This window comes from Cygnus olor, chromosome 3 (assembly GCF_009769625.2).
Source record: "Cygnus olor isolate bCygOlo1 chromosome 3, bCygOlo1.pri.v2, whole genome shotgun sequence".
Taxonomy (NCBI): domain Eukaryota; kingdom Metazoa; phylum Chordata; class Aves; order Anseriformes; family Anatidae; genus Cygnus; species Cygnus olor.
Genome location: NC_049171.1, coordinates 26357528 through 26375908, shown reverse-complemented (window position 1 = coordinate 26375908; position 18381 = coordinate 26357528). Strand labels below are relative to the sequence as shown.

The window sequence follows — 18381 nt, the reverse complement described above, 5'->3', positions numbered from 1 at the left end:
ACAGGGCTGTCTGGGTCTGCTTTCCTTACCCTGTTTCATTTCCTCCTCCTGTCTGCTCTTCATCTCACTGCTCTTTTACCTTCACAGGCCCTAAAACTGAATAGCTCAGGAAAGCAAATGGCTTGTAGAAGAGCAGTGTGCCTTAGGGATGGAGGGTCATGCAGCTTAAGAGCAAGTGGCCTGAATGTTGTACTCAAGAGTGAGAAGGAGAGGCCCTGGAAAGGGATTGCAGAGACAAAGGAACATGGAGGTTGGGCCTGCTGAGATCATCCAGCCTAGCCCTGCTTAAAGCAGACTTGGTGTAGGCTGGCTTGGGCCTTATTCAGTTCAGGTTTGAATGACCCCAAGGATGGAGAGTTTGCCACCTCTTCCAATGTTTCCCTTGCATCCAGCTGGCATTTCTTCTGTTCCAGCATGATCCCGTTTCCACTTGTCTTTCCACTGCTTGGCTCTGGGGAGAGCCTCTCTCCATCTCCCCTACGCCTTCCCTTTTGGTAGTTGCAGACTGCACTAAGATCTCCCCTCCTTTTTCTCTGTATTCAGACTGGAGAGAGAGAAAGATACCCCAATTTTATTCCTATTTCTCATTTAGCCTCTCACAGCCCCAGAACAGTATTTACCAGGACCGCACGCAACTTCCCCATCCCTGCTTCCCATGCCCCAAGACTCCAACGGAGTCCCCCAGAGATCTTATTTTCCTATCATTTCACTCTTAAAGACTTGTAGCTATGCAGCATTCTTCCCTGCTGCGTCCACACTGCCTACATTTGTTCAGCAAAGGACATTTAAATAAGGTCCTTTAAATAATTAGAAACAGGTTGATTAGCAGACAGTGAGGGATACACACAAACAGTGTAGTATCCTCATAATGTGTCTGAGATCATCCCTAATAATCATTCTTTGTCAGAGGTATACTCTTTGTAGGTTACTTCAGAGATTATTTTTTTTGTTACTGTTCAGTAGATAATTGCCTCAATGTGTGCTGTTGCTACAGTGCTGGGGCAAAATAAACCAGTATGTTTGAGCGTGTGCAGTACAAGACTTGAGTGGAAACAGTGAATTATGGGATCTTACAATAGCAAGTATGTTAGAATACTATACCCTGTTCTATGTCAACACCTCAGAAATATGATGTCAAAAACAGAGCTCAAAGGAAAATAATAGAAAGGAGAAGTCATTTGGAAAACAAGCATTGCAGTATGAACCTTATGAGAGTCAAGTATATGAAGGACAGGACTGAGTGGTGGCTTGGATTGTGTATGCATGTAGATAGAAGGAAGCAGGGGGACCTTTTAGTTTTGCTAAGAAAGTCATAAACAGAACTAGCAGATGGGGGTTCAGACAAATTCAATGTTGAAATATGGTGCAGTTTCTTAAGTGTTCAAAATACGATGCTGTGCCTTAAAATTGAGGGTAGTTCAACAGTAGAAAAGGGGGGTGTGGGGAAAGGGGGGATGCACTCTTCAGTCATTAAAACAAAGATTAGATATATTTTCTAAAAAGCACATTTTAATCCAGTTTATTGTAAAGTTTCTACAGCTTTATGCATATAGGGGTCAAACTAGGTGACAAAAATATCCTGGATGATCCTTTCCCTTCCCAAGATCACACAACGGCTTTGAGAAAGAAGATGAACTTTCACTTAACTGTATGGGTGTTAAAACAGCATTTCTCTACTAAACGTGTGTGCTTTGTGCAACTTAAAACAGCTTCTTGCTCAGGCACCCATCTGGGCTGTTGGGAAACACTGTTTTTTTGTGTTGTCAGAAAGTGATTTATGACATCTAGGGTGAGGTTTGTATGGTTTGTACTGAATGTTTTTTTCATAATGCTGTTTACCTGTATGAAACAAAGCTGAGAGCAGAGGGGGATACACAAGAGTTTCCTGGGAAGGGGCTACCCAGAAACACTGTTCATATAGGACTGGATGGCACTGGCCTTCCTTCCCCTTACCCTACACCTTTGCAAAACCTTATTGGTGTGCATTTTCCATTCATTATTTATCCAACTCCGCAGCTTCTGTGTCCTCAGTTGTCTGGTGGACTGAAAGACATATGGTAAGGACCAGGAAGGAGTCTTAAACTTCATAAATGTAATCAAAATGATTATCTTCACATAACAGGCTGTAAAAGTCATCACATTTTAAAGAAAGTGAGCTTAAATATTTACTGGAGTATCTTTAGTCTTTTTGCAGGTGGAAGGTAGCTAAGCATGTAAATCTTGCATGTTTTAAGATTTGCCTGGGGTCATAGTGTATTTGGACCTGCAAGAGTTTATTAAAGCACCAAATTTTAGATATACTTGAAAGAATAAATATTTATGTTATAAAGATGTTATCCTCTTTAAGCATGAATGTGCTAAATTTGTTTTCTTCCTCAAAAAAATGTTTAAAATGTAGAGGGTCTGACTTAGCTCCACTGAAGAGAATGAGTTATTTCAAGTTTGATAGTTCTAGAATTGCTACTATTTCCATTCCTTCAGCAATCACAGCCTCCTTTGGACAACTTGTCATTATTTTCAGTAAGAAAAAGGCTAGGCTAAAACAAATGAACGAAAACCCACTGTAGTTTAAGAACCAGAACTAGAAAAGCTAGAATTCTTTTTTGTCTGTTTAGCTCATATGATTCTTCTTGCTTTGATGTTTGTGAGTTACATATTATTGGCAAAATGTTAAAATATAATAAAATGTTTTAAAGGCCAATCTATTCCACGATACCTTTCTGTGTAGTCTAAAGGCTGTTGTACTAAGTTCAGTGGAATGAAAAGTCCCGAAAAGACAAAGATGTTAACAATGGCTTTCATTTAATAAAAGAAAAAAATCAGGTTCTGAAGCTTGAGACTTTAGCCAGCTTTTCCCATGGCTATGGACTGCTATTAATAAAAAAACAAAACGGCAATTTGTTTTACCTTTAATGGAATGCTGCCAGAAATGAGGGAAAAGAGGGAAGACTGTGAAAGAATCGGAAAGGGCTAAGATTTCAAATAAAGTTTTGAAACCTTCAGGTAAAGCAGAGTTCTGTGTTGTCATTTTTACCCCTCCCACATTTGACAGTACTTCACATGACACAGAATGCTGTTAACTAGAAGATGACGAATAATTGTAATGGGTTGGATCTGTTGTGCTTGATGTTGGAATCCAAACCTGCTTGAGGGATAAACAAAACAAATGAATAGGAGAAGGAAAAGACAGGAAGACAGAAAATGTAACTCCTACTTCTGATGCTCTTACTTGAAAGAGACAGACAGAGCTCATAGACTTAATCTTTTCTTTGCATAGCAAACTTGTTTTAAATCACCTGTTGTGTATTTCCTACTGCTACTTCCTTGATTTCACTGAAAATATTGCAGTCATCACATTGCAAATAATGGGTCTTAACTAAGCCAACCCTAAGCTCTCTTTTTAGAAAGTAGAGAACAAAACCAAAAAGATGGCCAAAAAAGAAAAAAAAGTATGGGGAAAAGGAAGGAGTGAAGCAGAAATGTTTCTCTGGCATATCAGGACCCAGCTGAATTTGGCAGCAATGGCAATGTTTCTGAATCCTTTGCTGGCTTGCTTTATGCAGACTTTGAGAACGTGGCAGTAGTGGATGAACAGTTCTGTGTATCTCTAGTTCACTGGGTATAATCCTAATTAGTCTTTAAACTGCATTAGAAGTTCTTACTTGCATTGGTTCAGTTTTTATGTTACCATTATGCGTCTTTCTATCAACATTCATTACAGATTGTTGTACCTTTCTGTCAGACTTCAGCCAATTTCTCTAGTGGTTTCATTACCAAACTATTTATAATTTTGAGTTATTGCCCTGTGTGCCCCAGTGACTATTTCCTTCCTTTATCAACACTTGTTGGCCCAATTAAGTTCTGCATTCCTCAGTGCAGACAGAATTGTCTCCCAGGCTATTGTTCCAGGATTAAATTGTCATTTGGATTAGTTTTCTATTTATTTTTTTTAAACATGCATATACATATGTACACTTACAATTAGAAATTTTGGATTTCCAGTAGGAGTAAGTTCAACTATTTCTTACACAGAATCTTACTATCATATCCGACTTTAGTTTCAACTGTACAGTTTGAGTGTCAGATTTTATCCTATTGATTAGCTGTTTTGTTTCCTTTGGATCTGTCCAAGGAGGGAAAATTCTGTGGAATCTCAAGTTGCTTGATAAAGAGAGAGAAAACAGCATGGGCTTTCACAGGCAGGATGACATCATGATTTCCAGGGAGACCTCAAATTCATTTGTTGCAGCCAGGATGCTGAGCTGCCAGTGGTGGTTGCTTACATAAGTTGCCCATCCTATATTGTTTTCAATCAGTTGTGTATCAATCAAGCAGCTTAAGTGCTGTGGTAAAACTTCTTTTTTCTTTAACCCATAATAACTAATCGCTGTAACATGGCACAGCGTCATCTTGGAGTGGGAGCAAATCCAGCCAAGTGCAAAATGCCAGAAAAAAAAATGGATTTTAAAATGCAACCCTTCTGTGATTTCAGATGTTGGAACGTGAATACAAACTTTCTCTGCTGTAAACTGGAGGAGACTGTGTGATTGCTGTGCTTTGCTGAAGCATATGAAAAAGAACAGTCAGCCCATCCCACTTAAGAGGACTGTTTAGCTTTCAGGAATATTTGTTTTTGCTTGGATTAAAATATGTGTCAGTAGCATAAGTTCACCTGTGGCATAGGTGAATGAAACATCAAACATAAACGTGAAATAGTTGTTAGTGCCTTTTCTGAGCCATGGGCAAGAAATCCAAAATAACATTTGAGCAGCAGCAAATGTTGAACAGATCATGCTAGCGTGTGCTCGAGGGACCACAGAAGCATATGATGTGTGAGAATGCAGATGAGATGTGATGTTACTGTGGCCTATTTGGTATTTCAGGAGATATCCCATGTGGGGGAAGAAAATGGAATAATTTTACAGTGTGGAACTTGTGTGTTTGTGAGCCTTTTGTAGCCTTGGGAGTGCTAGTCACCTTAAGGCTTGCAGAAGTCCTGCAGCAGTGCTTGCTGATGTGGGTGCACACCCACTTCACTCACCTTTCTGAATGGTCTGCTGCAGTTTATCCAACCTCTCCAATATTTGTTCACTTTCTGCAGGTGCTTGGACATTCACCTTCAGCTAACCAGGTCGCTTTGCCATTGTCACTGCACAGCTCCTTCTGCTTCAGCCGTGGACTTGATGTACTCAGCTGCAATAGGCTTTTTTTGTCTGCATCTCTCCTTGCTTCTTCTTTCATGTGTCTCTCCAGCTCTGCTTCTGTTCTTTAGTTTATTTACCAGGTAGGCTTTTCTACAGAGGGGGAACAAAGCAGTCACCTCATACCCTTGTCACTATTGTAAAAAGAAAGATAAGTAGGAACGTGGGGAAGGGCCCAAATAAAATCTCCATTCACCTGTGTGTTAAGAGAGTCCATCCAATGCTTTCTGCTTGATTTCAGGATTAGGAAATAAATTGTTTCTGTGTACTATAACTGCATGTGTCTGTATAACAGCAATAATATAAATAAGTATAAATACTGCTTAGCCAGAAAAAAGCCATTATACAACTACTTTTCATTCTTGTTGCAGTAGAATTAACTATAATAACAATATAGAAAACTCACAGTATATATAACTTACACACACAATTCTCTTTCTTGACCCCTCTTAGTAAAAACTCATCTGAATTACTCTGTAATCATGTATTCAGTGCTGTGGAACAGTCCTAGTATGAATGTAATTATACCAGTGATTGTACCAAAATAGTTCATTCCAACATAGAAATGGTATGGGAGTACTGATGTACTTTTTTACTGTAAGAGATTTTATCTATTGATGTACAGTCTTGCATTTACGTACTTCTATTTATGTTTAAACTGAGCCTAAATCGTGGTAACAGCCTCACTCTCCCCAGGCAAAGCTGTTTTTCTTTTAAATGATTGTAATATAATAACCTCATCAGTTGTGGCCCCCCCCCCCCCCCCCCCCCCCCCCCCCCGAAAAATAAATGAAGAGGAGCAATGTGGAAAATATGAATGCAGAATGGGACCGAAATCCAAGTGGAAATATATAGAGATTCAGATGTTTTATTTGTTAAAAAGTAACTGACTTGGAATGACCTCATTGACTTTTTGAATGCCTAGGACTAATAATATTAGGAATAAGAATAAACAGTTAAATAGAAATTGCCCCAGCATTTTATTTGTAAGACCTATGAATTTTGAAAACCCAGACTGTGTATAAAAAGAAGGTGATACAATACTGCATTACTTTTCCACATTATTTAATGCATATAAATCAGGATTTTCAGGGCTTTTCTCTCACTGTACAATTTCTATGTTATTACATAAGTTTTGGAAATACAAAAAATCTCCAGTATGTCCTTTTAATCATTGTTATTGTAATGTTTTAATCTTTGTACCTTTGTAGGCCAAACCTAACGATCCCTAGTTGAATTAAGAGATGTTTGTGCAGTGATGTAATATGAGAGAAGTGTTAATTTATACTTGGAAGATGAGATAATGTACATAACCTTTAGTCTGATTATTTTCCTGGAATGCTGGAAAAGGTTAAAATCATACCCTTCACGGCTTCTTTCTTAGGCAGTAACTAGCAATGGGAAGAAGTGAAGAAAGGCATTACTCCTCTGTAACAGTTCTCGAGCAAGAAATCTTTATGTGGCAGGGAAGCCAGGGTTTCAGAGAAAGGAAATCTCTCTCTCTGTTCCCCAGTTTGAATAGTGACAAAACTGCACTGAAGAGCAAATATTTTTGATTCTGGAAGATTCCAAATTTCTCTAAATGGAAAGTTTTTTCAGAAAGTATTCCTAGAGTAGAGTGATATACTTATCTGGGCACTGGAAAGCTACTGTGGAAAGACTGCATCAGTAGGCTGCCTTTCAAGGCACAGAAGGTGTTGCTTTTAGGCACCTTAAATACAGAGTGGAAATCGTGCCTAACCTGCTTAGCCACCTAAATTTCCTGCCGAAAACTTAACTTCGATGTGAAATTCTTCTGCTGTGTATGCATACAGAAGATGCTATTGTCTGAGCCTCCCTCTATGCACTTTTGTGTAGCAAAGATGTTTTGAGAGTTGCATGCTTTTGCTTTTGCCATCCCAACACAGAGCAGAGGCCTTTTCATAAGATGTTTGGGATCTCTCTGTGCAAGACAGTCTGTTTTACGCCAGGGAACTTGTTTTCACTCACTCTAAACATCCCTTTTGCTATCAAAGAGGCAACGGAAAACAACAACCTCAAAAATAAACAAGGTAAAAAGCTTACAGTGAAGAACAGAATGGTCATACTGAGTCACACTAAATGTCCACTCAGCCCAGTATCCTCTCTCAATTAATGTCTGATAGGCCCTTGTGGCTTTGAATTAAACAGGTTTCTGGAGCTGGGAGATAGCCAAGGGCTTGCTTCTGCTGCCCTGTGCATCACTAGAATTGCAAAGCCTCTGGGTGTGGTACACTGTCCCTCTTACGGTGGAAAAATGAAAGAGACATGGGGGGGGGGGGATGCTTTGGAAAGCATGGTAACGTATATGATACTTCTCTACTAATACTACTAATCCCAGTGTCCAAACCTTTACTTCAGCTGGATGCGATGTCTGTGTATTTATTTAGCAGTCCTGTATAGAATTCTGTTTCATGATCTCCCATATACTAAAACTGGTTTGGTATAATAAAGAGGTAGGAAGAAAAAATGATAAATATGTTTTCCTGGTTACATTTGGCAAAACCACAAATTTACTCGTGAACAGATAATTTGTAGAAAGACAGGCTAAAATTTTTATTTTAAATATTCTTTTCTGTTAAACAGATTAAAACAAATTTTTGTTTAAATTTTTCACTTAGTTCACTGTAATACATTGAGCTATGCCTGCCTACTGTTTGGCTCCCTGCAGATACAGAGAAGATAAGGAGCAAACAAGAATCAGTCCCTTGTCCCTCTGCCTGTGCAGGGCTGGGGCTCATTTAGCACCCCTCAGTGTTTCCCCACGCGGTCTGAGGCAGCTTCTAAGCTCCAGCAGCAGCAAGTTGGCACAAGGACCCTGACTTCTCCCAGCGGCTGATAGAGCTCTCTCAGGGCACAGAAGAAAGCAGGGAGCACTTCCATGGACCACCTTTCAGAAAGGCAACTTGCTGTTTCTCTTCCAAAAGAGAAAGATGGAAAGGACACGATCAGCAGGGATTAATTTTGTCTTTTGGCAATGTCAGTGGAGAGGTCCTAGGCTGATATTAATGGTGGCCTCTCCATGGTAGCAGTGAGGCACTTTGGCAAGAATTTTCTGTAAGTGATTTCAAGTACAATTCTGTTGCCTGTGCTGTAATTACTGTGTTGACAAGACACAGAAGTTTGGTCTCTAGAGTTGTTGGTTTGGCATCTCTTTTGACTATTAAAAGTGCAGTGCTATATTATTATTTCTTTAAATAAGTTGAATGCTGGATAGTTCCTGGAATCCTCATTGGGTGGTTGCTTAAGTCTTGGGTTTATCCTTTTAATTTTGGTTTCTATTAGTAAGTCTGTTTTGGACTACCACGTACTTATTTGGCTTTGTACTTATAATGAACTTCTCAAGTTCAGTATCTCATATTTTTCAGGTTTTGTTGTAAATGAAATACAGAAGGACTGTCACAAATAGATGGAAAATTTGATCCACTAAGGGAATACAATTTAATTCTGCAAATCAGATAAGCCTGTTTTGCAAATTATTTTAATGACTCTTTTTAAGAAATATCGTGAGTTGGAGAATGGTTTTCACCAAGAGAAATCTTCTTCTAATGTAATAGTTTAATTATTTTAATGTCTTTCAAGGTTAAAGACTTAACCTGAAGGCTGCTGTAGCATTCACCAGTGAAGAAAGGAAATTTCTTCAGTGTGAGAATTGAGATGTATATTATGCATGCCTTGTAATTCCCTCCCGTGCTTCCCACACCGATGCCTGATAGCTTGTGAAGCATTTGCAGCATTGTTTCTTTCATCGGTGGAGCAAGGAGGTCGGATACGCCCCACTTTTAGAGGCCATGGCTGCATGGTGAACAAAAGTTCTTGCTGTGTGGGTGCATGGGGCTGAGGCCAGGAGGACCTTGTTAATGTTTTTGCTTTCTTGTTCTACTGTTTTTTGTTTTTTTTTTCTGCTGGGACTTTTGTTTTGCATAGGACAAGGACATGTTTTGCATAGGACAAGGACAACTTGATGAGAGCTGAACAGCGGGATAGTATGAGGGCTGCGCCGTTAGGTTTTGCCTGTTTAAAATACATCCATGAATGAAAGGAGCAAGAAGGAGAACACAGAACTGAAAAAATCAGGGAACAACATATTTCTGTTTGGTGTGTGACTGGGACACACCACAGCACATCTCTGAGAATTTTCCTTTCCTTACGTCTAGTTCCCCTGTAACATCCCTCATCTCCTATTTGCAGGGGTTTTGACAAGACCTTTCCTTCTGCTCCTAAACCAGACTCCCTGACCGTCCCTGTACACCAGAGCAGTCAGTAATTGCTGCTTTCACACATACCTCTTCCGTGGTGAAATGCTAGAGAGTCTGAAGGTCCTTCCTCAGGAGCACAGGAGCTGTGAGCAGGGCTTCAGAGCTGCTCTTTTCTCTCCCACCAGGCCAACTCTTCTCGTGGTGCTGAAGGCTCTGAGCATCTTCTTCTTTCCTGTAGCTTCTCTTGTTCCTGCTGAACTGGGGTCTTCATCTCTCAAGGGATCAGTGGGTAAATGTTTGGGGAGAGATAAGCAGCGATGAAAGGGGGCGTTGCAGTTTAAGGAAGGCATTAATGGCTTCTTCAGGGGTTTATGGAAGCGAGCAGCATCCTGACATTCCTGTGCAACCCGAAATGCCTTCACTTGTGGCAGGGAGCACGTACAAGTTTTGTGTTGTGGGGAGTGTCTTGTTAAAATAATTTTGTAGATTTTGTGCTATTTTATTTTCAAAAAGAGGTGAAATATTAGCAGTCACTGTACTGTTTTTGGTCAAGATACATTGAAGTCCCTTCTTTTTTATTGCTGTAGTATCATCTTCCTTTTGCATAAATTTTGTGTATTTTATGTAAGTAACCATTTAGACAACCACAGAGATGACAAATAACAGAAATTTGTTATTGTACTGTTGTGATACTGTTGTGATACTCAATCTTCTTTTTCAAAGCTGTTCCATAGTATTTTTTTAGACTTTTTTCTGTTGGGGTATTGGTGGGAGGAATCTATGGGATTCTGTAGTTCTTTGGGGCCAACATTGTGTTGTTTTGATACGTATCAATGCAAAGTAGTCTGTTTTTTGGTGTTTTGTTTTGTTTTGTTTTGTTTTGTTTTTTTTTTAATTTCAGTTATAGGCTAATATTTTTCTGATAAAGAATACAGTTATGCTTCTTAGTGATAGTGACCTGCTAGTCAAATTCCCACATAGATTTCATTTCATATGTTCTTTGTTGGTATTGCTCAATTTGGTGCATCTTACCCTTCAGTAAACATGTGCTGCTGAAAAGGCTGAAAGTGATTTTAAAATTACAAAACTTACAAATCATCAAGTCTGAAAAATGCAAATTGTCCACTTACACTATAGTAGGCATGTAATACGTGAGAAAATCTTAGTATTTATACATGCAATTCATAGTTTAAACAGATCCTTTTTCCAATAGCTGGGACAAGAAATTGCTACTTAGTCTATTTAAATGAAGTTGACATCCCAGTATTTGTATAGCATCATTGGAGCAGTGCATCGTATATCCTATCCCATAGATCTCAAAATACATCTGGTTTCTCACTCATTCTATCGTAAGGTAATATGAAAAACAAAGTATGGTGTTACATTGTAATTATCCATGATCTGAATGTGATATTTAATAGCATAATCATGTTTTTTGCATTATTAATTTTTTGGGGGTTATACTAGGTATCAGTTGCGTTTCCTGGAAATTGATTTTGTACATTCCTTGAGATTGTGGATATTTTTTTATCTTAATGGAATGAATGGTTTATAAGCAGTGGGAAAAGCAAAGAAGCTGACTAAAAATCCAGATGATTACTTATTTCAATTTACTCATTTCTTCTCCTAAGAGGCACTTCCATTAGGTATGCTGAATTTTGTTTTGGTGTATATTTGGAGAACAGTATTTTCCAGCATACAGAAGTTTCAGAACACACCTTTTTACTAGTAATATGGTAGACACCTTGCCTACCCTGAAGAGTTCAAAATTAAAGATTGGCTATACAAAAAGAGCAAATGCGAGCAACTTTCATCCTCCGTCCAATATAATGACGTTTAATTTTGTTGTGTAATAAATATTTTCACATATATTTGACTGCTTAGGTAAAAGTGTACATCAGTTTGATGTAAGCATGAGTAAATGCTTATGACTAGAAGAAAAATATGTGAAAAGGGAAGGGAATATACTTAGAAAAAATTCATTTTGCATTGAAGATTGAGACGATGATATAAAAGATTCCTTAATTTTTTTTTCTTCTTCTGAGATAATATATCACTAACACAGTACTCCAGAAATGTATCTTTTCCCATTACGATTTTTTATGCAATAAATAATAATAATAAGTAAAAAATGTGACTTAATTTAGGTAAATATGTTAAATAATACTTATGACAGCAACATGAGACCAAAATTGCAGGTTTGCTTTTTTTGAACTATGTCCTTTTGGAGGTGTCATTCACAGACCATGATAACAAAGGAGATGATATAAACCAAATTCAAACAATATAAAGTTGAAGATGCATATCATTTATATAACCCTGAGGTTTATGGGACACAGTTGATGGGGGTTGGTGCTTGCTGGGCCCCTGACTTCTGGTGGCAGTCCCAGCTTCAGGTTGGAGGAGTCAGAGGTGTGCTGGACTCCCTGATGCAGGCAGGTGCGTGTGTTGAGACTGCAGTAACTTCCCCACAGCAGTACCTGGTATGTAAACACTTGCCATATATTGGAGCAGGAGCTGTCAAGACTTTGGATAATGGCATCAGAGGGCGATAGCAGGTGGGCAAGTGTAGCTGTTACTGATCATATAACCTACTCATGTATGTACCTAGCAGGAGGAATATACATACAATATATGTATGCATGTGCCTTGGTGAAAACTGAGCTTCCACAAACTCCATTTTGGGCTTGCATGCCTGACTGACGCTTTCTGGGTCTGAGGTCCATTGCAGGTTGGCTTCACGACTGAGCCTGCAGATTCGTTTCAAAGCTGTTCCTCATGCACAGGTTTTAAAACAAATAAATTTGGATTTATTTATTTTTGTAATATAATGGCACTGTTTTTTCTCTTTATTTCTTCCCTTTCCAGTTTAATCTCAAGATTTTGAAAATACAATACACATGGCACAGATCATAAAACTTTTTAAGACACTGTTAATTCTGATACTTCATGATTACATCTCAGCTGAAGATGGAGAAACAAGAGCAAGTAAGTCTTAATTTTTGTATTTCAGGTAAAGGCAATTCCAAAGCATGCCTTATATTTATAATATCCATGTTCAGGTCCACGTGCACAGAATACAGAATAATATATGGTGGATATTTCAGCAAAGCACTGGGTCCAATGCTATCCAAAGTCCCTTCCAGCCTAAACTACTCTGTGATTCGTGTCCCTGGACCTGGCTATTTATCTTCTCTCTTGTACTCTGAAGTGACACTGTGCTCACCACTTGAAACTTCTCCCAGTGTCTCTTTTCTTTGCCATCACCTGCGCTGCAAAAGCATCTGGCTGTGGCCACTTGCTTTCAAGGAAGGTGAAGTCTTGACAAGAAGTTTCTGTAGACATAAGTCAAGACAAGGCAAAACTCTTCTTCATAGTGTGGAGCTCCAGCCTTTCACAAAACAGAATGCACAGTTATACACAGCAACTCCCATGACCCCACATACCATGGGATCAGATTAATCTCTCCTGATTTGGGCCATCTCTTTGGTACTTTGTGTATCCATTATCTCAGGTCCTTTCACAGTGGATGGGAGGTAGCTCTCCCCTCCAGAAAGTTATTCCCTCCATCTGAGGATGTGCATGTAAAATAGATAGCACTGACATACAGAAACACTTGTGTCTGTCTGTGGCCTGTAGTTGGCAATTTGGTTTGAAAGCTCCGTTTATGAGTGGCTACAGCTAGAGGTGCTGAATCCATGCCACATCATCATGCAGTTATGATGACATTTCTAAGAAGAGTGCATTGTATTTGCTAAATGAATAGGTGATTTTGTGTTCTGGAGTTTGACTTCTTCACTGATCATTTTTCTTATAATAAAATCAGAATACACTATTAGCAACATGCAGTCGAAACTCAGGACTTTATAATAACTGGTTTTGTAAGTGCCAAGTAATAGTGTCAGAAGTGCATTAGAACATATTTGCAGAAGGAGTGGATATTACTACTGAATTCTGCAGTATGTAGACTATAGCCTTCCTCTTCAGTGTGTTTGATTTGTGTTGTGGTTTAGCCCCAGCGGGCAGCTCAGCCCCATACAGATGCTCATTCACTCTCCCCAGGTGGGATGGGGGAGAGAATTGGAAAGGTAGAAGTGTGAGAATTCATGGGTTGAGACAAAGACAGTTCACTAGGTAAAGCAAAAGCTGTGCACACAAGCAAAGCAAACCAAGGAGTTCATTCGCTACTTCCATCAGCAGGCAGGTGTTGAGCCACTTCCAGGAGACCAAGGCCTATCACGTCATAGTTCCTTGGGAAGACAAATGTCATCACTCCAGACGTCCCTCTCCTTCTTTCCACCAGCTGTTATTGCTGAGCATGACGCCACATGGTGTGGAACGTCCCTCTGGCCAGCCTGGGCCAGCTGTCCTGGCTGTGTCCTCTCCCAGCTCCTCGTGCACCCCCAGCCTCCTCGCTGGCAGGGCAGCACGAAAAGTTGGAAAGTCCTTGACTTTGTGTGTGCACTGCTCTGCAACAACTAAAAGCATTGGTGTGTTATCTCCACTATTTTCATTAGAAATCCAAAACACAGTGCTGTGCAAGACTCTACGAAGAAAATTAACTCTATCCCAGACAAAACCATGACATTTTGCTAACAAAAATGAGTTCTTATGTTGACCAATCTCTGCAGACAAAGAGATATGGGAAAAAAAAAAAAGTATTCCTCTCTGCTGATTGCATGAAATACAATTGGCAGCTAAGGAACTGAATTCCAGAATATTTCGTAGTTGTTTCTGGTGATAATGTAAAAAACAGAAAATGGTATGGTTTTCAGATATGAAGTTGGATCCGTGTGATTTACAGAAACAATCTTGTTTTCTCTAACAAAGTCAGCTGATTTTTTTAATGGAATGTATTTGTTGGTATAGATTCTAATACAAACACTATTAAAATGGAAAAAAAAAAATTCCTGTGGAAGAGAAGAGTGGATGAGTTCACTAAAATATTTGTTTGATATGTGTTCTTTTTAGGCTGCAGAACTGCTCCGGCTGATTTAGTCTTTATCTTAGATGGCTCTTACAGTGTTGGCCCAGAAAACTTTGAAATAATCAAAAGATGGCTTGTCAATATTACAAGAAATTTTGACATAGGACCAAAGTTTATCCAAGTTGGAGTTGTCCAGTACAGTGATTACCCTGTACTTGAAATCCCCCTAGGAACACATGAATCCACTGAAAACCTCATCAGGGAAATGGAATCCATACACTACTTGGGAGGAAATACAAGAACAGGAAGAGCTATTCAGTTTGCCTATGACCATCTTTTTGCAAAATCTTCAAGATTTTTAACAAAAATAGCTGTTGTTCTCACTGATGGAAAGTCCCAAGATGAAGTCAAAGATACAGCAGCAGAAGCAAGGAAAAATAAAATCACTCTGTTTGCAATTGGTGTTGGCTCAGAAATTGAGGAGGATGAACTTAAAGCTATTGCTAACAAGCCTTCATCAACTTATGTATTTTATGTTGAAGATTATATTGCAATATCCAGAATTAAAGAAGTTATAAAGCAGAAACTCTGTGAAGGTGAGTGATCATAAAATGTTTTAGAAGGTGTGCAGAAAGGACTTCTGTACCCATTTTCCTTTAGTTCACAAGCAGAATTCATGATTAGTGTAGTCTAAGGCACTTGATAAACTATACTATGATCTTGCTTCATTTTGATATTGTTTGCCAAAATCCCTCCCAAAATGTTATTTTCTCCATTAAACAAAGAGATATACTTCAGAAAGATGCAGTATGTTAGCACAGTATGTGTTTAATTTCGCTATGTGGGATTTTGCCCTAAGCACCAAATTTTTTGCATTGATAGAGTTTAGAAACCCTAAAATAGTTGAGCAATTCTCAGAGTGCTGAGACCACAGGGCTTACTTTATCCCTTTTCCTAGGTTCAGTTGATACTAATCTACAATTCAGCATTTCTTCTTGACAGTTGAGAGGATAGCCTATTATTACAAACAGGAGTTCTTCCTCTAGCATGTGTTGAAAAACCCAGAAGAGAGACTCTTGGCAAAAGCGCCTGGAATTGTAACAAGCTGTTATGATCTTTTTAAAAAGGATTTTATAGAAGAATTAGCCAAGACCAACGTTGTAAAATAACTTTTCAGTTTTGGAATGCTAGCAGCGTTATTGCATTGAGTTTTCTGATAACTTTGTAAAACAACGGCTTTCCTGAATATAAAAAAAAGCTTGCAAATGTCTTCTAAAATATATTACTCAGAAGGACTGTATTATACAGTGAGTATGCATCACTGCTATGTTGTACGTTTTATTACCAATAATTGGTGGAAGTTGTATTTCAGTTGTACCGTATTTCTGCACTTAATAAGAGTGAAAAACAGTTTTCATTTTTTCTCACTTAGAGTACTGACTTCATTGAAAAAAAACGGTTATATTTATGTTGAGGTTAATAGTGTTTATTTCTTGATAAAATTATGAAAATCATAATAATTCCATGTAGCTGATGTAAAGTAAGGTAAAGTTTGTCAAAAAAATTAAATCAGCTAAGTGCAGCTAAATTCTTTAATAAATCTTCATACAGGGACAAATTCCCCAAAATAAACAATATTTTCTTTAAATAAACTTCAGAAAAAGTGACATATTTCATCAAGATGTATTTCCTGCTTTCAGGAGTAAGTTTAGGGGAGTGGTTTAGCAGTGGACTTGTAAGTTAGGTGGATGGTTTGACTTGATGATCTTAAAGGTCTTTTCCAACCTAAATTATTCTATTATTTTGTGTTTACTAATATCCTTTAAAATTCAAGTGAGACATTTGACTCAACTCTTACATGCAAAATACTGTTTCCTTTTACTTGTTTTAAGTGTTTTACTGTTTTATTTCAAGTGCCCCTTTACTTCCATGCCCTTACATCACACTCTTCCCTCACATTAGCATTCAGAGATACCTCATGTGAATAGTGATCAGTGCCAGCTTTGTTTCTAACTGCAATGTTTTTAACAGGTGAACTCAAAGACTAGCAAACTGGAAATTTTATATCTGAGTGGTAGATTATTTTATTCCTGTTGTTAAGATTTGATTCTGGGAGAGGAAGTATACCCCTTACTCCATAAGGGTAAAGCAGCAATGATTTGACTGTGATCAACCACATGAAACTTCCTCAAAGTTAAATTCTGACTTAATCATCTGCGTTGTAATGTCTAAAGAAAATGCTTGCCTTTACTCTTTGGAGTTTTTAGGTTTGTTATTTAATGAACGTAGATACAAGAGCATAGGGGCAGTGTTTATTTTTTGGAAAAAGAAGGCTGAAGTTTTGTGGCTTATGTAGCAAGTAGTGCTGATACGAGTTGTCTTGTGGATGGAGGGCTGTTGTGCATCTTTTGGGAACTTCAGTGTTTGTTTTAGAGTAGGCAGTGTGAAAACAGCTGCTGAACATGTCTTCTAGAAAGATGAACAAGGAACTCCTGACAAAACTGAAAGATAAGCAGGAGGCGTACAGGAGGTGGAAGCAGGGGCAAGCCACTTGGGATAAATATGGGAATGTCTGTCAGAACGTGCAGAAATTCAACAAGGAAGGCCAATGCCAATTTGAAATTAAATCTGGCTAGGGATGTCAAGGACAACAAGAAGGGCTTGTTCAAATATATCAACAACAAAAAGAGGAAAATGTGGCTCCCCTAATGAATGGAGTAGGGACTCTGGCAACAGAGGATGTGGAAAAGGTAGAGGTGCTGAATGCCTTCTTTGCTTCAGTCTTTGCTGAGAAGACCAGCCCTCAGGAATACCTAACCCAGGAGACCAGGGAGAAGGTCTGGACAAAGGAGGACTTTCCCTTGGTCGAGGAGGATCAGATTAGAGATCATTTAGGCAAGCCTGACATTCACAGATCCGTGGGCCTTGATGGGATGCATCCATGAGTGCTGAGGGAGCTGAGGGTATCATTGCTAGGTATCATTACTTGATCATCTTTGAAAGGTTGTGGCAATCAGGAGAGGTGCCTGAGGACTAGAAGAAAGCAAATGCCACCACAGTCTTCAAAAAAGGCAAGAGGGAGGACACAGGGAAGTACGTGCCAGTCAGCCTTACCTCAGTCCCTGGATGGAACAGCTCATCCTGGAGGCCATCTCTAAACGTGTGGAAGACAAGAAGGTGATCAGGAGTAGTCAACATGGATTCACCAAAGGGAAATCATGCTTAACCAACCTGATTGCTATGGTGGAATAACTGACTGGATAGATGAAGGGAAAGCAGTGGATGTTGTTTGCCTGGACTTCAGCAAGGCTTTTGATCCTGTTTCATGTTTTCCATGATCGTGTTTCCCGTGATCTCACAGGCAAGCTCAGGAAGTGTGGGCTGGACGAGTGGAAAGTGAGGTGGATTGAGAACTGGATGAATGGCAGGACTGAGAGGGTGGTGTTTAGTGGCACAGAGTCTAGTTGGAGATCTGTAGCTATTGGTGTCCCCTGTGGGTCAATAGGTCCAGTATTATTTAACTAATTCATCAATGACTTGGATGAAGGGATAGAGTGCCTCCTCACCGAGTTTGCTGGTGATACAAAACTGGAAGGACTGGCTGACACCCCAGAGTGTTCTGCTGCCATTCAGAAGGGTCTCGACAGGCTGGAGAGATGGGCAAAGAGGAACATCTTGAAATTCAACAAAAGCAAGTGCCAGGTCCCGCACCTGGGGAGGAATAACCCCGCACATCACTAAAGGCTGGGTCTGACCTGCTGGAAAGTAGCTCTGTGGAGAAGGACCTGGAAGTCAGGGTGGACAACAAGTTGACCATAAGCCAGCAATGTACCGTTGTAGCCAAGAAGGCCAGTGGTATCCTGTGCTGCATTAGAAAGAGCACTGCCAGCAGGTTGAGGGAGGTGATCCTCCCTGTCTATTCAGGTGAGGCTTCACTGGGAGTACTGTGTCCAGTTCTGGGCTCCCCAGTACAAGAGAAATGTGGAGCTCCTGGAGTGAGTCCAGTGAAGTGCTACTAAGATGATTGAGGGAGTGG

At 39.4% G+C, this 18381-nt stretch overlaps 1 protein-coding gene across 2 annotated transcripts in view; it reads left to right on the top strand.

Annotated features, from left to right (window-relative positions):
* Nucleotides 1-18381, top strand: part of COL21A1 (collagen type XXI alpha 1 chain) — a 115668-nt gene that overhangs the window by 18420 nt on the left and 78867 nt on the right. The window contains exons 1-3 of one of the 2 annotated variants that reach the window (XM_040552812.1): nt 11842-11976; nt 12287-12406; nt 14390-14941. In XM_040552812.1, the coding sequence (XP_040408746.1) occupies nt 12319-12406; nt 14390-14941 (640 nt within the window). In that variant the 5' untranslated portion in view covers nt 11842-11976; nt 12287-12318. Of the gene's footprint in view, nt 1-11841; nt 11977-12286; nt 12407-14389; nt 14942-18381 lie in introns of those variants that run through there. The other variant, XM_040552810.1, reaches the window with a different exon arrangement.